The sequence below is a fragment of the Dicentrarchus labrax genome, unplaced genomic scaffold (genome assembly GCF_905237075.1).
Source record: "Dicentrarchus labrax unplaced genomic scaffold, dlabrax2021, whole genome shotgun sequence".
Classification (NCBI taxonomy): Eukaryota; Metazoa; Chordata; class Actinopteri; family Moronidae; genus Dicentrarchus; species Dicentrarchus labrax.
In genome coordinates, this window is record NW_026136724.1 from 5,698,827 (window position 1) to 5,722,514 (window position 23,688).

At 41.7% G+C, this 23,688-nt stretch overlaps 1 protein-coding gene across 12 annotated transcripts in view; it reads left to right on the forward strand.

The window, feature by feature from the left end:
- Positions 1 to 23,688, forward strand: part of nav3 (neuron navigator 3) — a 428,096-nt gene that overhangs the window by 310,441 nt on the left and 93,967 nt on the right. For 9 of the 12 annotated variants that reach the window (XM_051392318.1, XM_051392319.1, XM_051392315.1 and 6 more), the window contains 3 exons: positions 2,143 to 2,215; positions 8,517 to 8,691; positions 18,231 to 18,299. In XM_051392318.1, coding sequence (XP_051248278.1) covers positions 2,143 to 2,215; positions 8,517 to 8,691; positions 18,231 to 18,299 — 317 coding nt within the window. Of the gene's footprint in view, positions 1 to 2,142; positions 2,216 to 8,516; positions 8,692 to 12,743; positions 12,893 to 12,960; positions 13,032 to 18,230; positions 18,300 to 23,688 lie in introns of those variants that run through there. The other 3 variants (XM_051392312.1, XM_051392321.1, XM_051392322.1) reach the window with 3 other exon arrangements.

Here is a 23,688-nt window from a genome sequence, read left to right on the forward strand (position 1 = left end):
TCCAATAATATTCACTTCTTTAAGAGTTTGTATCAAAAACTAACTCTCAGCAGGTCCAGTTCGGCTTGGAATCAAGACATCAAGACTGAGGGCATTCACAGAAAGAAGGCAGCCATGCATTAATCAGGTTAAAAACCAACTGATATTTCAAAAGGTTTTGGCCTGTTTATTCTTATGGAGGTCTTTATATGGTGCATTTTTATTCTGTTTGGATGTTTTCGATTATAATCGCCATGTAAACATAGCTAATGTTGAAAAATGATAAATTAGTTTTAGGATCTGGTGAAGGTTTGGTTTCAAAACCCACTTTTAGGTTTAGGAGAGATTATGGTTTGGGTTGAAATGAGGTCTTAGTTAGGGTTGGGGGACCTTATAATAAACATACACAATACAACACAATAAACATAATGAAGCTTTGTCACTTGAATGTAAACAGATGTCGTTCTGGGGCACTCGCTGTCATAAATTATGCTGCTGTTTTCCTTGTGAGGACAGTCTGCACTTGCTGCTGCCGCTGTTGTTCTCTTAGCATCTCAAAAATCCACCTGAGTCCACCTAGATGTGAGTCTCCCTTCTGTGCTGAGCCTGGTGCTTCCTTGTGGGGAGTGACATCCTCGTAGATGCCGAATATCAACGCTGTACATATTCTACATTTACATATGATCTATTCCATGTGAGTTGGCTGACTGAAGTCCGGATGTGGAAAGTGGCTCCAGTAAAATAACAAGCACTGTATCTTGAAAGTTGTTAATAACTCTGTTAGATAATTTTTTTCAGTCCACCACAAACAAAGATTACATTCATATCCTTTGTATTAGGGTGGTAGCAGAAAATTCAAAGCAATAGTTAATAAAATCAAAACCATCTGCATGGCTATTACTTAACTTAACTTTTATGTTTGAACTGAATTCTTCACATTAATTGAGGTTTTACTCGGGATCAGGCCAGATTTGTTTGGTTGTAGCAATGAAAGGTATTGCATGCAAATATACAATAAAACAATTCTCTCTGTTGTCGCTGTTGTGATGTATAAAGTCAAAGGAGGTCTTGCATGTCATTTCTCATGCAAAATGGGAGAAAACCACATCAAATTATTTGTTGTGATAGTTAAATAGTATGGTGAAAAGGACTTCAAGCAATGTACAGATTCGTCTCAGATCAAACCATTGCCCATCTCCTCTGGCTTTCACTACATGAAGACAGAGCGAACTCTCTCAGTTGAATAAAATGTCACAGAAATGCACATTATTAAGCCTTGGAGGACAATGGAGTTCAGCTCAGTGGGAATAAGAAAAGAATCAACAAGAGTCCAAACGGTCTGTGTGCAGATATGACTCATTATCATGCTCAGCTCTGACAAAATCTCCCTCCTGTTAATAAAGAGATACAGGGACACTGAGTGAGAGAGCATTAAAAAGAGAGAGAGAGAGAGAGAGAGAGCTGCAGAGAGCTGAGTAGACTTACAGCTCATGAATCATCACTGCCTACTGGACGTCTGGCTGAGTTGCCCTGGCCTACCCTTTGTGTGGCCTTGGCACACTGCTCTAAAGCCGAGCACTCTGACCTTTGAACTCGTCATAACAGACCTCCTGAGGGGCGTTGGCTGCTCGCCACCATGCAAATGAAGCCACCCATTAGCCACTGTCAAGGAATGCAAAAATCCCCCTAATAATTGCAACCTCAGTGGGCCTTTGTGAAACTGAAACCAGTTTGCAGGGGTGACAGTTGTTGGCTATGTTGTGAAAGGCCTCAAGTGGGGCCACACCGACCCACACACCCTGTGCCTATGTGCAAATGTGTGTGGGTGTGTGCGTGGATGTGAATTTACCGTATATTTCCCTCTAGTGTCTGTATGTAAAGTGTGGATGTATATGGGCGTGTGTGTGACATGCCTTAGCACGCTGCACCCCGGGCTGTGTAGGTGGCGTCACACTGCGGTCAGTATGTCATGTAGCCTGGTGCCAGGGTTAAGCGGGGGTCGGGTAATAACCGCACAATGATGTGCTTTATGGGTAATAATGCTGATCGTCCCCGTCCTCTGAGCCCTCTGGCCTGAGACATTTAGGCTCATTGAATGTTAAGTGTCGTCACATTCTTGCTGTGTCTGTCCTTTGTGCTGACTGTCTGCCGTCTTCTCCATAGATCGAGAATGTGGACGCCTGCCTCAGTTTCCTGGACGCCAGAGGAGTGAACGTACAAGGGCTCTCAGCGGAAGGTAAGAAGAATAAACAATGATCAATTCAATGCCTGCTTAAACTCTTAATTGAATCAGTGGAGCAGCAGAAGAGGGATCTCCCTGTTGTATTTCTAATCTCTGGACCTGGAAAACGAATTTGGCTCCAGCACCACCCAAACCTCTGTGGGTAGCTTTCCATTTCTTCACAGCAGCAAACATCTTCAAAAAACCAAGACATACTATTATACATCACAGCAATGGAATTTACCACGTTGGTATCATGGCAGGGTGCACGGGTTTCTCCATCTCAAGCTTTCACTATGGCAGTGTAGGCAATCATTAGGGCATCAAAGGGGATTGTGGGAGGATAAAAACTCCAGAGAGGGATTCGCCTCCCGACCATCAGGGTATACAGTACATGGCTTATATGGCAGCCGTGACTACAGCGGTGCTCTGTGCTGAATGACAGCTAAAACTGTCTCACAAGGCCAGGGTTAAAATTACAGTTAAGTTCCAAACTATGTGTTTTGATTTAGTTTTACACTTTATATTGACTCTGCAGGAGCAACCCAAGATTCCCTCAAAGCTTGTAAATGAACCCCAACTGCAGTCATTTTTTTCACTGCACGAAAAGAGCTTCACTTAAAGAAAACACACACTGGCGCGTAACGGTTGCATCATGTGTCCCATTTGACACCTGTAGCACGCACCTGACTTGCCGTAAGTACTCAAGGTTCAGTAGCTAGCATGTCCCAATATGTAGAGCAAATTGTTGCTGTCCTGTTAAAACCATGTATCTCTAAAATGTCAACTTTTCGTGATCTATGAACAACAGGCCTGTTTTCAGCTTTCTGACAAAGCATTTTTCAGATAAGTTTTTTTAAATGGTCTATTTAACTTGAAAGTCCAGTGTGTAGGATTCAGTGGCAACTTGTGGTGAAGTTGCACATTGCAACCATCTGAAAACCACTCGTATCACCCTCCCCTTCCAAGTGTGTAGGTGAAACTATGGCTGTGAGCCCTATCTAGAGCCCGTTTTTGATTTGTCCATTCTGGGCTACTGTATAAACATGGCGGTTCCACAAAGTAGACATGGAAAGTAAAGAAAGGAATGGATGTTTTGATGATGTCGTATACCACATGTGTCATTGCCCTTTACTTACCTCATACACTGTAAATTCATTGGCCTTGATTTAATAATATATCTATAAATCAACATGTCAACAGTGCTTTATAAAAAGAAGGGGTGATGTTATATTTAGTCAAGAAATAAACTAACCTCATTCTTTCTGATTGGGTTATGCTATAGAGTCCCGTACCTACAGGCATGTCTCGATTATTGTAGCAGAAACTGTCTCCAGCTGTTATTTTGGACTTGTGCCTGCCCCAGACCCCCAGTTGTTTCTGCTCCCCTCTAAACATTAAAGAGGTGAGTGTGCCCTTGACCTCTCTGGCGGCAATAATAGTCTGACAGTCTGACACACTGACCGACAGCTCTAAATTCTGCCCCCCCTCCCCCAAACCCCACCTCCACTACAGCACTAAAAACAGCAAAGTGACTCACTAGGCTTGGAATTTCAAAGTGGGTCTGTAAATATATGGGCTATTGGGTTACTCTGTCCATCTCTGTTGCTGCTGCGTTTCATCACCCTCTACACTCAGTGCATCTTCCTCTCCCGTGCTCTTTGTCAGCCTTATTGTCAAGACTTAGTCTGCACGTGCTGCGTGTGTTTGTGAGTTGAATTAAATTGCCAAGTCTGCCCTCTCATGTCTAATTGAATCAGACCAGGGATATCCAGATTCTGTTGGCTGGCATATGCAGTCTTTATTATCTTTTTTACAAGACATGGGAATAAAACAAAGTGGAATGTTTGATGTGCATGCAAGCACAGGATTTTATTTTTCCCTGAGAGAGCCTACTTATCGTAATAACCTCTCTAGAAGTCCCCTTGCATCTCACTGGTGGGAGGCTGTAAACCGGTTCCGGAAAAACTCATCTTGTTCAACAGACTTATTTCCGCTAAGTGAGGCTATAGTTCATAATTAAAAGTAGAAAAATAGTTTTGTTTTTTTTATGCAAGAAAATAATGCTACCGAGAAATATGGCAGTGACCTTAGTGACTAGTACATCTAAAGATCAAAATCCAGATCATAAGAATCTGATGTTGAGCGGTCAAGAAACTACTGATTTTAACAACTATAGAATGTACTGTCTCTAGAGGATAAACCCCTGACTTTTCATATACTACCAGCAGGCAAGCAAGTTTTCACTTATCCTGGGAAATATCTCTATATGTAGTTGTTAGCGTCTGTTATCATTAGTAGACTAGACTAAGATAACTAACTAACTTTATATCTGCTAAACAAAACCATGTTAGCATTGTTATTGTGAACATGTGTTTCGCTCCAAGCACCCCTCTGCACAAGTACAGCAGACTCTTAGTCAAGTTATATTGGAAAAAAGCTCCACCTACTCAAACTCAAACTCACTCTTGACCCCATAGCACTAAAGAGTTTCATCAAAACGAACAACAAAAAAAAGTTTTACTACGTGAAATGTGATAATTATCCACAGGAAGTTCTGTCTACTGGCACCAGCCTTAAAAAGAATAGGTGTAAAGCTCAAAAACACACATTTCCTGCAGTTGATAATGGGTTACAGTGAGGGGTCCTTACAACAGGTCATTAAAGCCTCTTTCCACTGCAGGGTCTCTGCAGCTGAGACCTCAGAAGGGCAGGCTCTTATTGGTTGTAGTGCCAGCGGGCAACCTACGGTATGACCTTCTCACCACAATAAAGTCTCACCTGCTTGATCTCAGTGGGTGCAGTTTTTTTAAAAGTAGGTCTGATTTCATTAGTCCACTTAAACGCTGATGTGTGCTGGGTCAGAAAGGGGTACAGCCTTGTTCTCTGACCAGAAGGTGAGGCCTCGGGCGAGGGTCAAGCTTTAAGGTAAAGTTTAGTATCCTTTCAGACTGGCCTGGAAGACAAAACATAAAAGTGGAACCCTAGTTGTTTGAAATCTTAATTAGGAACCCAGAATTAAATTGAAGTCAAACAAAGGAATTAAAACCATCTTACAGAAAGAAGCCAAGGGTAGCAACGGAAGCAAAGACATAACCAACTGTGGAGTTTAAAGAACAACCCTGGCTGGACATTTATTCTCCGGGGATTAAACCCAAGAAAGATTTATTAAGTAGGTAAAGACAGAATACGCAGTCCTTAAATGCTTGCACAGTTTTAGTCTTCTTCATTGTATCACCCAGCCATGCTCAAACCTTTCCTTCACCTCCTCCAGAGTCCTCTGTGACTCATGAACTAACCTCTCCAAATAAGAAAAAAAAAAAAAAAAGACTGAATGAAACCACGTCAACCACTTAAAAGGCAAAGGCACATTTTCATTGAGCGTGAGCCAAACAGAAACACTTATCCTCTACACTGCTCCATAGCGGCAAGAGCCCTTCTGCTTTCAGCGGATGAAAAGGCTGTGTATTGCTGACAAAATGTCTAATGGGAGCTTTCCCAAAGTCCTATTGCTGTCTCACAGACTCCAGCTATCTTTTTTCTCTATCACAACTGCTCCCAAAACTTTCAGAAACTTGAAAATGGTGCGAAAAAGAGAGCAAAAGGGGACACCTTGTGAGGGTTTTTCAATACAATTTCAGCCGACAGAGTTACAGAGCTTTGGCCAGATGACAAGCTGAGCTGCAGACAATTGATGGTAAAGCAGAAAATAACTATAAAGTGCTCATATCTCCTACATCATTTTGGAAGAAAATGTCAGTAAGGTGCCAGTAAGAGTGCTTCAAGTTAACTTCAAGCAACTTCTGAAAGTCCCTTTTTATGTATTAGTCCTGCATTCATCCGACTTTACAACTGCAGAATATTATTTTTTGAACATCCTGCTGCCACATCAAAATACTTACAAGATAAAGCAGGAGCTGGCTGAGAACTGTCTATAAAATCATGTTTATATACAACTACTTTGCATTGTTTAATACACTTTGTATGTTTTTATATCAACATGATGAAATGTTTGCATTGAACATATCTGCAAAGTTACTGTATCACTGAGTTGACTTTTTCAATATTTAACCAAGACCACAATCTTTATCTAACCTTAACCAATTGTTTTAGTTGCCTAGCCCTAACCACATCTGGGACACAATCTCAGATCTCCAGTGTCAAAGTCATGCATGGCTAACCATCCACCGCGATTCTTGTACCAGAGAGCCAAAGAGCAACATCACTTTAACAAACATTTCTAAATCAGTTACATCTGTAAGGCACCAAGCTGATAGATGGAGTGATGTTAGAAGAGGTTGTATCATTGTTGAACTGTCTCCCATGAGATAGTATCAGGACCAGATTATCCTTAACTAGTTGAAAAGAAATGCTTGCCCCATTAACACCCCACTCTTCCCAGTCTTTGTACTTTGATTGAATGTGTAGGATTTTGCAACATAGAAGCACAGAGTGGAAATCATGGAGGACATATAACTATATTTTGGCATAGGGTCATCAAAACAGGGCTTGGACCCACCTTAAGGGCCTCATTGTCTCAGCTGAATTAACATAAAACAGCAATCCTGGACCTCTGGGGCCCAGGACAGTTGCTGAATCTCCCAGTTGGTAATGTAACCTTGGTGCAAACCTACACCTTGCTAAAGTTTCCTTGAGTAAGACATAAAATACTTTGTTCTATAGCCGACCCTCACCTCAAGGGCAACTTCCCCTTTGGGACTGCTGAAGTATTATTCTTCCTTGTGTCCTCATCATTATCATTTCTATTACTTTTACCAGTTGTCACAAGTTTCAATCCACAGCGGCTCTTTGGTCGGCTGAATCTGCAACATTGTTTCTCCCTAAAGCACAGAAAACGCTGCAGTTCAGATTCTCTCTAAGGCCTAGTATAAATTACTGCCTCTGGGTGTTGGGAAATGGAAAACACCCCCAAGAGATTAATCTTCTCCAACTTTCACAGTCTCCAAACAGCATAGCCATGGATGGCTGGGGGAGAATGTTTGAGCCTTGCCAGATTGAAAAATGGAGTAAAAAGCCCTGCGTCAGCCGCTGCTATCCTTCCAGTGCCTCCGTGTGCCAGCTCTCACTGAGGGTTTGATACGAAAAGTCCATTTCACAAATGGGTGCGTTAGCCACAGTGATCAATTCTTTCTCCTCTGCGACTGCTGAATCCCCTCCTGGCTGTGTGTGAAGGAGCCTGTGAGAGATGCATTGGTTTGAGTTTTGTCTGGGATGAACTCAGGAACTGTTGAGGATCAGATGAACACTCCGGACAAAGTTACTCATTGATTAGGGGCTTTTTTCTGTTGCCAGCTCAGCATATTTAAAAGGTAACTTTATCTGCAGGGCTGAAGTGTCCTGAAGATCTTATACCCACAACCGGAATATAATCTCTTTAATTCTTATACATACTTCCTTTGAGTTCATTTACAATATGAATACATCTTGGATCAGTGTGTTCTTTCTTTCTTTTGCCTGTATCTCTGCTGCTGTTTTCTAGCTCATTACACTTAATTGCCATTTAGATAGTGAAATCCAACTGAGCTGTTCCTGTTTTTCACCATTGTCAGTACACAGAAATGTGTCCCTTATGCCATCATCCCACCGCTACACCAAAGGCACCTGTAAATACTCAGTTCCTCGTTTCATGGCAAAAGCAGAACTGTAATTGAAGTTCCTGTTGTATATTTTTGGCTGTTTGGCCTCAGCATTATCCTCTCACACAAGACGTCTGCCGGTTAGACACCAGTCCAGACGTTCTCATGCTGAGTGTCACTCCTAAATGAACCAGCTGTGTGTTAGCTCATGTATGTGAGCAGATGATTTAGTCTGGATCGATGACAACTGGTTCTTCTTGTGAGCAGTGGCCTAAATTATTCCTATACAGAGTAAGTGTTACTTCATGCTGAATACAATTAAGTGACTCTGAACGGTAAATGCTATAACTCTGCATATTATATACAGTGTATCAGTTAAAGCCAGTGTATAATTACTCTTATAAAACTCTTAAGCTTGCTGCACAACAGCTGCACTTGAGCTCTATCCCCAAGTGCTTTTTTTAAAAAGTCAACATATGTTCACTTTACAGTGTTTGAAAGATACAATAAATGGTCTGGAAAATATTCATTTTTAGCGTCACAGGACACTAGACAAATGAAAAACAAGTCATGCACCATTTTCACTTGCGAAACTGACTCTTTTTTCAAGAGAATGCCTTTGTTCTACAGGAGGGTTGGGGTTGTACCTCACTGATGCTGAATAGTAGCACTGTCACAGCATAAAGTCAATGCTGACACTTTCCTTTTTGTCCCTCCAGAGATCAGGAATGGCAACCTAAAGAGCATCCTGGGTCTCTTCTTCATCCTGTCTCGCTACAAGCAGCAGCAGCAGCAACAGCAGCAGTACTACCAGTCCCTGGTGGAGCTCAGCCAGCAGACCAGCAGCACTGCACCGTCCGCCAGCAGCCTCAAGACACAAGAGATGCAGTCCAGGTGCGTTGCACTCCAGGTTGTTGCATTTCAGTAGTTTGGTGATGGTTTGGGTCTCATTTGGTGCAGAGGTAGCCTAGAGGTTACAGAAGCAAGCTAATGTCACTGGTTTGAATTAGTGGACCAATTATTTTTTAGGATCCATGCTGGAATAGAGGTCGACTGATTTATTGCTTTTGGATGCTTAATTAGGTCCAGTTAGAGTTTTTGTAAACAGGAATTTGATGGATATGACCGCCTCTCAGTGGTGTTGAAAATGAATAACAGCCTTCATGGAAAATGTTTCTCATTAGGGCTTTTGCTGCATCAGCTCCATAAGGGAGTTTTGACAGGGAAGAGTCAAGCTGGCTGACTCCAGAGCAGAGTGGTTACATTAGATTTACATTTTTAATGGAGTCCTAGCCTCCGATTGTGTGCCAAATACAGTTACAGTTACAGTTAAATACAGAGAGATTATTAAATTACAATATTTTTACCAATCTCAGCTACTGCTATAAGCCTGTTAGCTTAGCTTAGCATAAAGACTGCCAGCGGGGGGATACAGCTAGCCTTGTCATGTCTGAAGTTCACAAACTTCACTTACCAACAAATAATCCAGAACATAAACCCCCCATAAAATGGCAAAATTGACATTTTTACACTTTTTGTACGGACTAAACAAACAAGATATAATATGTCAAAGAGCTGCTCGCTGTAGCCTTATGTTTAAAATAATAAGTAAATGTTAGCATTAACCTAATAGCAGCCTAAAAGCAAATTATCTCACTCTTCAAAAAGCTGACACATATTGGTAATAGAAGTGTGCGGCTCAGTAAAATGCATTTGTGCTATAATAGAATCATAAGATCAGACTTTCCGAATGTTATTGGACTGAATGGATCAAATTATGATAATACAATTTCTGGGGGTTTGTGTTCATCACTGTTTTATCCAATTCCGTATTTGTATAGGAAACATTTTCTTGGGGCCAGTGTGCATTGTGTAATGAACGTCAAAGTACGCCAAAATCACTTCACAGCCCAGTTCCATTCCCGGGGTGCTTGTCTGATAAGTTGCCTCAAGTGATGTCACTCAAGTCAGCGTTGGTTGGGTCCGAAGTGTTATGGGGTAAGAAAAAAGTGAGCTTACTAGACGTCTCCTGCTCCTTGCTTAAGGCTAGCAGCTCGAGGCAACATTAGCAGCTACTAGCATAACATACCCAAATCCCAGGCGGAACTATCAGTGGTCATGTTGCATTGTGGGTAATGTGGGTGCCAGATTTTGACAAAGAAGACTCATGCGTTGTATAAAAAAAGAGGATATCTCAGGTTCTGCTGAATCGATTTTTACAGTCAAATAAATCAAACACACACACACACACACACACACACACACACACCTGAAGAGATGTTGAGTTGCAGGATTACAAGTTGAAGTTCATATTTATTTATGAGGTGCTTCATAGTATGAAGACATGCATTGGACAGTAGAAGTGTTGGCATACAGGCAGCTAAGCAGTAAAAGGCAGTAAAAGCAAAAGAGGCCTGGCCCTATGTGATGTAAATAGACAGAGAAGGTCTTAGAAGAGCATCTAAAGGAAGGCCTGACATGCCACACATGAGCAGCATTCCCCTTGACCAGATCAAGTTACAGCACGGCCGCTCTGGTTGACAGTGCTGTGTGTCTGTGTGTCTGTGTGTGAGTGAGTCTGTGGCAGTGTATGTGCATAAAATCAGTGCAATCAGAGCAGTCAGTCTCAGCGCTTGGGGAGAGGATATGTGAGTAAGTTGATATGTGGAGCGCTTTAGCCTCACTCTGTTTGGACGAGTTAGGAGCTGGTAGCGATGGGGTCAGTGTATCATATGGTTGTATGTGTGGTGGGGTTATTAGGGGCACAGCTGCCTCCCATTCCCACACTCCTGCCTCCCCCCGGCAACAGGTGGAGAACTCTCTCATACACGTACACACCAAACAGTGAATTTGGAAGCGCACGGCTGCATCAGTCCTGCTTGGCAAGCATGCCCAAACAACACACACACACACACACACACACACACACACACACATACACACACATACCTATAAAGCCATTACAGAAGTTGCACTTTTCACCATCATAAAATACAAGAAAGTGGCTGATGACAAGTTGGTAGAGAGATATCTGAAGTATTATGTGATGAGATGTTTGAGGTTTCCTCACCAATGAGAAGGAGAACATATAAATTCATGAAGGAAGGTCTTCTTTCAAGACTGTCTCTGTGAAGTAGTTGAGTTAATTTCCAAACAGACCCTCTGCCCTCACTGTCCACAGTCCCAGTAATGTCTCACTCCCCTGGGCTGATAAGTTAATCACGTCTGAATGCTGAAGGCCACAGCGGAGGTCAGAGGATCACTCCATGTCTGTCAGTGATAAAGTAAGCCATTAATCTGTGAGTTTTTGGGGACGTCTGGGCTACTCAGCCTCTCTCTATTGCTCGAGAAACTCTGGAAAAGTGTAGAGAATGAATTTTGTTCCTTTCCAAGGGAAAGAAATCAGGCAAAGGATTAAAAAATGTTGCTTGTAGTATGAAAGAACAATCTGGAGGTATAGAGTGATTTGGCTTGGTTGACAATGACAAGCCACTGTCAGTATAAATCTCTGAAGTTTGGAAAAGTGTAAATTATGAACTCTCACTGTGCTGGTGGTTTATATCAGTCCAATGTTTCTGGAGTGTGTGTGTGTGGTAGAGGCAGAATGAGCCAGATGATCATGAGTGTGTGAATCAGATGTCAGGCAAAGATAATTTGCTACTACGTCTACCAAATCCCACTAAGTGTTGCATCGCATGCTCCTCTTTACATTGCTAGCAAACAATCCCAGACAACATCCACTTGGGTTTTAATTATGTTTTATGGGAAGCTCTTATAATGCAGTGACACTGCTGTACTGTGTATTCATAATTATTTTAAGAATTCATTATTTGTAAAGGAAAAATCCACCCTAAAATCTCAGTCATTACGAACTCGTGCTGTGCAGTAAAACATCATTTAAACCCACAGAACTTTATTTAAATTCTAGCGGAGATCACTGTGTTCAAATACAGTATGTTAGACTGACTTTTAGGGAAATGTGAACAAAATACAATACAGTGTAAAAGACATCTAGAATATTTCAATTTGATGGAATGATTTCCCTCACTGTAAAGATTTTCCATTTAATGAACTACAGCAAGCTGGTACAGAATATATATTATACTGTCAGATAGTGAGAAACATTTTTCCAACCTTAAAGTTGTAAAAAGTCAGTTATCTTTCATTTGTCTTTATATGACACCAGAGGATACCTTTTTGCTCATTAAATCAGATGATAACTAAAGACATGCGCTGGTCTCACCTAAACTGTGCAGAATTGAGTTTATTTGAAGAATCCACTGTATCTAAAGCAGCTAGTAACCACTGCACAAACTGATGATAGTCTGATGTTAAAGTTTGCTTCCTCTGCTCTATTCTTATTGTGCCATGTCAACTTTAAATAAAGATTTGTAATGTTCTTTTGATTGAGGTTTCATGCCTGGCTGGTGTGCTGGCTCCTTTTCCTTTTCACCCATCTTTGGAAAAACTGAAATGTAATTAGATGTATTCACACAAAATCTTTTCTAATTTCTCATTTTCCACAGTGATGAATTTCTGTAAGCTCTAGCCGACCCTGAAGATTTAGCATGTCTGAGTAACTTCATAAAATATAAGATAAGCCAGAAGAATGGATGTTTTAAATTAAAAATGTTAATCTTTTTAAACTAGCAAATTATCTGTCTCACAGATTTACACAGACAGAGACACACACGCTCACATTTGGCCTACAGCACATCTACAGTTGTGGTATGGGGAGCTTTCTATAGACAGCACCTGCTGGCCTAACTGGTGTCTCTGGGGTAGGGGATGAGATGTGTGTCACTGTGTGTGTGTGTGTGTGTGTGTGTGTGTGTTTTGGAGGGGAACTCCCCATTGGACAGATCACGACAGCCTGGAGCCACGGGAGGTTTTCAGTGCTTTAGAAGGCAGGGGGGCCCAGGCCTGGCAGGGCACAGCAAACCCACCCTCTTTAACTCACCATGTCCCGGGGCGAACAAGTTGACCCCTTGGTCTGGCGCTCCTCGCGCCTGCCTACCGCCGTGTCTCGCGACAGGAAGAGCCGTTTGCCTTATGGGAGAGCTACCAGTCTGGCAAAGCCTGACTCGTCTCCTAGGTACAGTTTTAGCTTGTGCAGTGTGTGTGTGTGTGTGTGTGTGTGTGTGTGTGTGTGTGTGGTAACGTCGAGGCAACAGCTTTTGGATCTTTCTGGTGATATAAGGAGGATGGATTAGTGTCAGTGGCATCATGAACTGGTAAATGGTTCCTGTTTGTTAATCATACATGGATTGGTGTTTAGTTTTTTATTATTGCTTGTTAGTACATAGATATGGATATGATCTTGATCTTTGTTATGGGATACTGTCAGTGAGACTATTGCAAACGGCTTGTTTGATAAGTGGAGTTCTACACATTTAGTCCAATTTTGTACTGCATCTATGTATGTATGCGCCATCACCAAGACAAAGTGTTGGAAAAACAAAAAAAAATTTTTACTCACTTTTTATATTTAGTTTGGTAACTATGTGCTTCATCAAGCTTAAAAGAAATTTATATAGCTACATTTAATTTTGTACTGTTTACTGAAGGGCTGCCCCGACTAAAGATTTTCCTAGTTGACTAGTTAAAGCAAATAGTTGACTAGTCGTTGCATGTTTATTACATTATTTTAAATATCAGAACAACCAACATGTATTTCAACGTAGTTTAACATCACTCAAGTTGCGCTTTAGGTATCCATCCATTTTGTACATATTCTCTCACTCTTTATAGTTGTATATAGTGGCTCCTTTTTTTGAATTTTTATCTTTATTTATATTTTTCTACACTTGATTGTGATTCTTATGCACCAGTGTACCCAGGCAAATTCCTCATATGTGAAAACTTACATGGCAATAAACCTGATTCCGTTCAATACACGTAATAAATAACTTCCAACTTCACAAAAATACTTGCAGAGAGATTGATACGATGGATGATGTATAACATTAACAGTTAGAAACAACTGAACTTGTTGCAAACTAGCTCCTCACCCAATTCATGCATCTCCTGTCCCGGTGTGTTTTCGTACTGCACGAAGTCGGTGCCACTGTAAATCACCTCCCCTCCGTCGGTCTCGGAGGCTGTGAACTCAGTTCCGTTGCGCACTCGCCCGGCTCCAGTTCTGGTGCTCATTCTCCTAAGCTTTGTTTGTATATACAACACTCACCTTCAAGGAGATAGTCATGAAATGTGTGCCATTATCCCCATAGTTGAATGATTATTACATTTTCCCCTCTCTATGACAGCAGGCTTTTCACCCCATCTTTGATTGTGGCCATTCCAACCTTCCAACATGGTCAGAAAACACATCATACAAACAAGTTCTTTCCTAGCATAATCTGGACCTTAAACTTGGGATGTTGTGATTCAGTGTCAGCGCCCTAAACCCTAAGACCTATTTTTGTTGTTAAGGTTGGACGACTTTTTGATGTATTGGTTACTACAGAATGGAACTTCTACTGTAGACTCTTCCATGTAAACCATTAATGTAGATGAGATGCAGCATAAAGGCAAGTTGCCCAGTTTCCACAGAAGCTACCTGTAGATGCTAGTGCAACATAGTGCCACATAACAAGCATCATTGTACAGAAGATATTGAGTTGACTGTGTCACATGCTCAAATGGACATGCAACGTTTTGTGTATCTGCGTCCAAGCAACAATGCTAAAAGTAGCGTCGCAACCTGAGAGCTGATTGGGCTTTGAAAGGGCCACATTGGACAGATCCCCCCTGGACATGAAGGTCAGATGACATCCCATTACCTGCTGTCATCGCGCTGGCCTCTGTGTCTGAATGCTTGCCATTTTGGATCTAAAACGCATCGGTTTGCGTCTGCCCTCAGCGCTGCGGCTACAATCAAGCTGAAACTGATATTACACACATTTTATAGGACAGTGATGGCATCCAATATCACTTGCATGTGCGCCGCAGTGTCGTGGAGTATTAGACGGAGGCCCTGTTGACGTATGTTGTATTAGATCAAAAGTGACAGACAGTACCCCCTCTCTCCTTCTCCTCTTCACCACTGCCACTCCGTCCCCTTTCCCCACTCCGAGATCCTGCCCTCATGTGTTCTGGTGTCTCTTTTTCCACATTGGAAAGATCTTAAATGCTGTGGGTTGGATAAGCACTCCAGGCTGGGGACTCTATACCATTGCCTTCATGTTTCATTGCGTTTTATAAAGTTTGAGGTGGGAGGAGGGGGGTCAGGATGGGTCTTTTGGTGGAAAAATGTGCACCACAGCACCCCTGAGTTTTTTTTTTTTACTTTCATATACAACTGTGGTCTGCTTCTACATGAGCTGCACTTACTGTATGTTACCTTCTTTCACTACTTGTGCTGCCTTTAAATGTAACCTTCGTTCCTCCTTGCTAACAGCTTTGCACTGCACTCCCACTCTGAGTATGAACAGAAAGAGAGAAAGGGCAGAAAGAAAGCAAAAGGACAAAAGCTTTCCTTTATTGATATGTGATGCACACATTTAAGCTCGGCCCTTTTTTCCATCAAAACGCTGAAAGTGCATTTTAGAGTGCGACAGGCTCCATTAATCTCTGTCTAAGCTTGTCTTTACCGTGTGCTAAGTGCCATTTAAGGTATTTAATAGAGTACAAAACATACCACTGGGAGATAAAATGTGGTGTTGGTTGTGGGGGGGTGGGGGGACGAAGGAGAACACATTTAGTAGCCAGACATCATTAACCTAAGTGTCATGTATCATATAGTTTATTAATAACATGATACCAAGGTGCTCGCCGCTATAATGGGAAAGTGCCCTGAACTTGTTTCCCCTGCGTTCTGCTGTCTGCTCTGGGGCTCATTAGCATAATACCGCATCATAAAAAAACCTGCAAGGTCAATTAGAAATGTACAGTGACTCGGCACTTCATCACAGGTGGTTTAAAAATGAGGTGAACTGTCCAGAGGGAGAGACGTAAATAGAGAAACGCTGTGTGTTTGTGCATCTGCAGTGTGTGTGGACAGGCAGACGAGCAATGTGAATGTGTTGGTTGGAGCCCAGAGACACACTTTCTGAGCGTCAGACAGCTAATTAAAATTTTGCTCACCGCCTTAAACGATCCTTGTCGTTCACAGTTCGACCTCTCCGAACAAAGCGTTGAATATGGCGCTGTCACTCTGCCACGGCTGGTTTGAATTCTAGAGTGATGAAATTTTTTCAAGATATTGACTGAAAATCCCCTCAGCAAGGCCTGAAACATCCGCACCAGTCCTCCGTTCACTGTGCCTCTCTGTAAGAGGAAGTGATGCATGAATAAGAGGCTGTCGTAATATTCATCAGCAATAGATTTTCAGAAAAGTCACGGCCAGTACTTGTTCTGAACCTTAATCCTTATAACACTCATGTTTGATAATATACTCTGGGATGTATAATTGATTTAATATAATACATAATATTTAGAAATACTGTTCTGCTCAACTCATTTCTTATTCGCTTTGGGTCACAGTGTCAGCCAAATGCGTAAAATGAAATGTGATATAAAAGTCTAATTTCAAAGCCGTATTCAGTTTCGTGCAAAGTTAAGAACTGCACACTAAAAGCAGACAGAGCAGAAAATAAGATGTGCTGACTGCAGTGCGTCATTCAGCCACCCAGTATAGGTAGTTTATTGTCTCTGTCCACTCTCACTCACCAACGCCAAACCAGCAGCCCACAATCACAAAACAGAGAACAAGTTGTTCCTCCTCGTTGTCAGAAAAGAAGGACGTCTAAACAGACTGCTGGTGTTTGTTGCTTCCTCCTGCTGAAGCTCAGCTGCTCTGGTCCAATGTAGACCGCGTTAAGACGGTTTTACAGTTGAACTACCGCGGCTCAAACGGAACTGACCGGAACACTCAAGTTTCTATCTCAGCCTGTGGAAGGTAATAAAATCTGCAATTAGCTGGAATTGTTGGTTTGTGATTTATATGAAATGTGTATCAAGAGAGAATTGTTTTGAGTATTCAAAACTACTTAAAGGGGGGCTTTGTTTGTTGCTAGCGTGTCTAACTTATCTAATGGTCTTGTATGAGGTGGGAAGTGCTGTCAGCATTTGTTTGGAATATTCTTTCATTTAAAAACTGCTTTTATGTCAGGCTAATGTGACCAACTGAAAAACCTTATCTGTGTCTTATTTCATCCTCTCTGTGAGTTTATGGCATCCAGCCTATGCTAGTCTTTGTTAGCAACCATTTTCCTGTAGTCAGTTTCATTATTTTCTGTAATATTCACAGTGGAATGGTTCATATCTCTGTAAATAACCCAGTTTAAGAAGCAAGTTACTCAACTGGTTTTTGTTAGCCTTTATTCAACTTTTGTAAAACTCTGTTAAGCTAATAATGTTAGCACCCGTTAGCCGAACCTGCCACAACACTGCAATATATTTTGGTTATATTTTCGGCGCTTGTCAGTTTTGTCCATAATTTGGTTTAAAAAAAAAAAGCATTTTTCTTTGTTAAAAGAGTTTAAAAAAGCAAAAAAACATCAGTTATATTTGAATGCTAACGTTATGCTAGCCGAGACACAGCCCGAATGTCCATCACTGTTTCCTCCCTGGCAGAAGTTAAAATGATGCTGTTGTTCTGAGTGTGTTTTTACATTATGGTTTAACACTGAATCCAGCCATAAACAAATTTTCCTACGGCATTTGGAGCTACCGGTTAAAAGAGATGATATGTCTCGTTGACAGAGGAGCTAACTTTCAATGGATGCTCTGTTCACTCAGTTTATGACAAGTGAGAAACACTCACATGGTCTGCGAGTCATACAGTTCACACAGGACATTACACAAGTTACACACAGGAATAAACAACAGCCCTACCACCTGGCCTTCCACTCTTCATTGTTTACGGGGTTTACATATGATCATTAAAGGCATCTCTGTCTTCATAAAGCACTCTACAAGTAGCTTAACTACTTCCTGTCAAACATGAGTGGAGCAGCCCGTCTGTAACCGCTCGCGTTAATTCCCGTCTCCGTGAATGACTAACAGTGAGCGCTGGGTTATAAACTGTGACTGGTGCTGTGGGCATTTCCTTCGCCTCTGCCTCGTGTGGTGTGTGTTTCGGGGTTTTTTCTTCAAACAATGCCACCACGAAACTGATTGTGAAAGTTTTTCGTGCCGTTTTATTTCAGCGGCCCTATAAATGGATTGAGGGATGTTATTGGCTTAGTCATACGCGTGTGGTAGTAAACATGTGTGAGCCATCATGTGAGAAATCAAAGCAATGTGGCGTGCTACAGTATGTAGCCTACTATGAGCTTCTTCTTTCTCTCTCTGCTGCTATCTGAATGCCTCCTCTCACTCACATTATTACATTAAGGCATGGATTAAGAAAATTCCAGCTAGACGCTGGTCTCATTCCTCTTCTGGCTGTGTTAACTGTCTGTCCGTCATCTTCTCTGCTCTCCCCTCAGTCTCACAGCACGATATGCAAGTCCTCCGGGCCACAGTGGAATAGGGTCACCACAGAAGAAAAACACAAGGTAATTATAGCAAATACTTTGTGTACCTCCTGTATTTCATTAGTTCATCTGATTCTCTCACTATGTTGTTCTTTATACTGAGCGGCTATTTTTGCATGACGCTGCACATGTTTGTCCTTTTTCGCTTTTCCACTTTTTGTGACTCTCTTGTACCACCTCTCAGAGGTCAAAGGTCAGAATCAACTAGTGAGCAGCTGGTAGGGATTCCATGTTTTGCTCCAGGATTCTTCAGCAGGGTGTAGATGACAGCTGACAATGAAAACAAACATATTTTATGTGCTAAACATTATAATGTTCCATATTGCCTTTTCACACATGATTCAGCCTAATTAAACTCGCCCTTTCGGTTCTGAACACCCATAATGTGACGGATCTTTTCTGGGAATTGTTTTTGTTTTTTGCTTCCTGGGGTGGTTCCACTCATTAACGTCAAGGCTAGCGCTCTCAGATAGCCACACATATAATTGTAAAGGTACGTAATTTGCCTTGAAGCACGAGTAAGCAAGTGCAGCGTTCAGTTAATAATTAGAGTGAATGACAATGTCTAATTTGAAATGAATCAGACCGAAATGAGGACTAACTTCAATCAACACATTGCAACTTGCAAAGCAGGGCCTGAATACGTGAGGAAAACATTCACCTTCAGAAGAGGGAGAGGGAGAGAGAGAGAGACAGAGAGAGAGAGAAAAGACGTCACAGTCATGCCCACATGATTTGACTGACCAGTGTCCTCTGGAGAGTTCACTGCATAAGCACAGTCAGTCCTTTGGCCCAAAAAGGTTTCTAGAATCACACAAAAAAAGGACATTGAGGATCACTGGTTTACTTGCACTTTCAGCCTGTTAATCTCTGTCCTCAGTCCAGCTCTTTTCTTTCTTTACTGGAGTAGTGCTGTTCTGTGTGATGTGCCCTTTGGGAATAGCCCTTTTACACATCTTGGCAAAGAAGCTGCTGCTAAATAAGCTACCACACATCATAATGATGCTCTTTGTGTTGCCAAGCTCTATCTGTGGCCAGCATTCAGGGAACCACAGGCTTCAGCTACTCTAGGTGTCATGCATGTGCTGGTAAACAAATCAAACACACATATGCACCTACTGTAGGGCCACTGACCTTCCTACCGTCCCAATAAACATGAGCATTCGGGCACTCACACTGATAAGGGCATGTGCACTAGTGCAAGTCCATACACCTACTGTACACATTGAATGTACATATGAGCAAAACAAACAGATGCATGTAATGTGCATGAGACATTCACCCACACATACTGTATGCACACACCCCAGAGTCCAGTTGTCTGATGCTTGCAGCATTTGTTCCAGCTCAGAGGTAGTGGGAACCGGCGTGTTGGCAAATAATTCCTCTCCAGCAGCCGCTGAGCAATGGCAAAAATGCTGCAGCCAGCAGCTCCTGCCCCATGGGTGGTAATCTACCCTTTCACATCACTGACAACAAACCTCACTGCTGCTGCTTTGCAGGAATACCTTTAATTCCTACACACATATATGAAGTTTCACACATAATGCAAACAAAAAACCTCTATATTGGCGGTGACAGTGTAACTCTATTACCATCTGATTCTCAGTCAGCCTGATTACCACATTTAATTGCTTTCTTGCCATCTGAGAAGTTATTTTTAATCGCCATAAATTGTCTCCTCTCCTATCCCCGAGGCAAGAAAGTTTCAGCAGCTCTAAAACGGGAAAACAATTGGTGCTTCTCTCACATATTGTGCTGGATGTGGTGAAGAGTGTTTCCCTCAAGGGAGTGTGTTTTTTAAGCTCTTTATGAGACATCCTCCTCGTTAGCTAAAGATTCCCTCTTTACAGCAGCAACAACTGCACCTTTCACTTGCAGTCACTCATACAGATGGCTTCCTTCCATTGTTCTTGGCGGATACATGTCCACTGTGCTTTCTTTGATGGTATTTATGTTCTTTGATCTTCTTGTCAGTTAAGTATGCATAAAGAGAGATGCTACATATGAGGTCCAAGACGAGAACTCATTTTTTATGTTTGGGTTTCCAAGTATGTAACTGGTGATTATTGCCCATATAGAACTTCTCATGCATTCCCACACATCTCATGATGGGTTGCTTCCTCTTGTTGGTCCTCATTCCTTTCCCTTTCCTGATGAACCGCTGTGTGGTTCTCTTTGATGTAGACACCTAACCAGAGCTAAGCTTTAGGGTCTGAATAAACTGGCTTGGTGTGCTCTGAGGTCATCTTTGTTTAGCATCTGTTCTCTACTGGCGCTACTGGGCACTTGTGTTTGTGTTGATCTCCTTAACTACAAATGATGTATACTCTATGCTGCACATTTTTGCATTTTTTGATTTATTTATTTATTTTTTTAAGTATATTTTTTGGGCTTTTATTGCCTTTATTATAGTGACAGCTGAAGACAGACAGGAAAGGGGGTCAGAGAGTGGGGGTGACACGCATCAAAGGGCCGCAGGTCAGATTCGAACCCTGGGCCGCTGCAGCAAGACTAAGCCTCGGTACATGGGTCAACAGCTCTACCCACTGAGCTAACCGGGCGCCCGCATTTTTTGATTTTTGAATGTACTTTTTTTTTTGAATGTACTTTTCCTACAGTCCTGGACAGCCATTGATTTCCATTATTTTTTTTACAAACTCAATGAGCAGACTCTTGACACTTACTTGAGTTGTGTGATCCATCACAGTTAACATCAAGTCTGCATTAATTTTTGTCAATGTTCAAGAGTCTGCTTATTGATTTTCATAAAATACAGCGGTGAATACTGATCAGTGGTGCCTGGAACTGTGGAAAATCCACAGTTCCATTTCTAATGGTTTGGAAAATGGATAGGTATGATGTAAAATATATCTGTTTATTATTGGCTGAAATGATATTCTGAACTAACTAACTAATAAACTGATATTGACGGCCATTAATGTTCATCACCTGTGCAGCAGGGGGTGCTGTTTGACAGCTTGTTGGCCTCCTGCTAGCTTGTGATCTGTTTCTTCTATTATGAATGAGCAGTTTTGCCCTGAAGGTAGCCTGAACTCCAGACCCGCTGCTCTCGGGCAAACTGAAGATGTTTGTGTAGAAGCATAATTTAGAAAGGTGCCGGTTTGAATCTCCCTGGCGAAGTCTTGGCAGTGGAAAATTAATAGGAAGCACAAGAACTAATTGTGGATAGCCGCAGGCTGAATAATGTTTTTGTCCAGCCACTCTCTTCTTCACCTCACCATCAGGCTATGCAATCCTCTCTGTGTCAGATTCCCCAAGTCTGTCGTAAAACAAAACCGTTGTCCAGAATTTACATCACATTTCCCTCACAAGCTCCATTTTGCAGATGCATTATCAAACATGTATTTTGGAAGATGAAAGAATCTTATGATAAAAGGGACTCCCTCTGATTTCCATCTGGATTGCCTCAATCTCACCCTCATTTTCCCACTGTTTATCTCTCATTTTCTCTTGTCTGGGTTTGCAGCTACAGTATTTTTCTCTGATTCTCTCCATATCTGCACTTATTTCCCTTTCAGTCCCATTCTCTCAATTCTCTCCTGTTCTTTTTCAATTCTTCTTATTTTTTTTCTTTTTAATTGTTTGCTCTCTCATGCTCTGCTGTTACTTCTCTTGCAGATTTTACCTGTGGGAGCTAAAGGCCCTACAGCTGCTTATAAGGTGCATGTGTGTGCATATGTACGCATGTGTTTTTAGGTGCTTTTGGTTGTGTTTTGTTTGTTTGTTTTGTAAGATATTTCATTTGAATATAAAAATTCAGTCTCTTTTTTCCCCCTCCCTGTCATTTCTCTGCTCTCTCACTCTTTCTATTATGTGGTATTGTACAAGTCCATGTGTTTCAGCCCTGTGAGTGGCAGCTTCAGCTTCAGGCTGAGGGATCACCTCTGGCTGCAGCTCCTTGCGATCACTCAGGCGGAGCACCAAGTCTCCCCTCTCAGGCCTGGATCAGCATCTCTAAACAGTCTATAGTCTGCTTGTGTTGCCACTGTAGACATACAGTCTGATGTTTTAGGTTTCTAAAAAATTCAAGGCAGCTGAATGGAGGGACTGGCACAGTTACTGCTTCTTGATGCCACATTTTTTGCACTTAAGCACATTTTATTTTTATGCACAATTGTCTGTATAAAACAATGTTAGCACGCTTCTTCAGCACATGGACTGACTTATTAGGTAGTTTTGCTCTGACTGCATGCTGTGCAGCTTGCTTAATCGCTGAGCCTTGTTCTATTTTCCAAAGGGAGACACCAAAAGTAAACTTATGCAATTAAACACAGTATCATTCAAGTCCCTCTTCTGCAATAGAACTGTAGAAGTGCTGAATTTTGTTATTATATGCTTTCTGTGTTTCTTGTTGCATCAGAAAATGCAGCAGATGGTTATTTTGATAAAGCCCTGCAGCTGCAAGAATAATTTTCTTCACTGCTATCAGTTTGTGTGGAGCTGCCTTCCTCTGCAAATGAAGAGCTGTTGATAGGGCCTTTCATGTTTTTCGCTAGTTTCATGGCCACCATAGTTTCTCCTACAATGTGTTCAGTTAGTTGCAATCTGAAACTTCACCAGTAGATGACACTAACTCCTACACACTGGTCCTTTAAATTGAATCAGGTCAGTATAATCCTTACAATAGTCATTTTAATGTAAAGGATTTGTAAGCTGATACAGTAGGGAACAAGCAACAGTATGTGTGTCTCTCTTAGTACTGTATCTGGACTGTCAGTTCTTGTTTTTTTATTTGGACTCACCAGCTTTTAATTCTGCTATGTTACCGACCTACTTAAAGCGCCAATAGGACACTCCAGGGAAATAAAAGACAAATACCACCACTATTCATTTGTGGCCTTTCTTATCAGTTGCAGGTTTTCCTCTCATTGACTGATACAGAATCAGTGTGACAAAATAAATGACCTGACTTGTTCTTAAAGTATGTTTGATAGTTTAGAAGAAAACACAGGACATACTGACTGATAGAGATGAGAAGTTTGTCTATCCCAGATGAAGTGCATCATAGCTACTTCTATTCCCCAAAGGAATGAAACAGCACTGCAAGCATTGTAGGGAGATAGTTTCAAGATGTTTTTTAACCAGGCTACGTGTCGATCAGTCCTTTTATTTGTTTAGTTTTATTAAGCAAAGCCCTTAGAGACAAAATGGAACATATTGTATGAAATATGTTATTTTTTTCCCCACTGGGGGTTTTGACCACTTCAGGATTCCACTCTTTAAAAAAAACTTTTCCTCTCCGACATCTCGGCTCCATCTGCGATACAGACGCGAGTGACATATTCAGCGTAGCAAATCGATTATCTTTGTTAAAGGACATCACGACAGCTTTCGGGCAGGGAGACAGAAAGACACTGAGTTGTTAGAATCCATTCAAGGTTTTTTT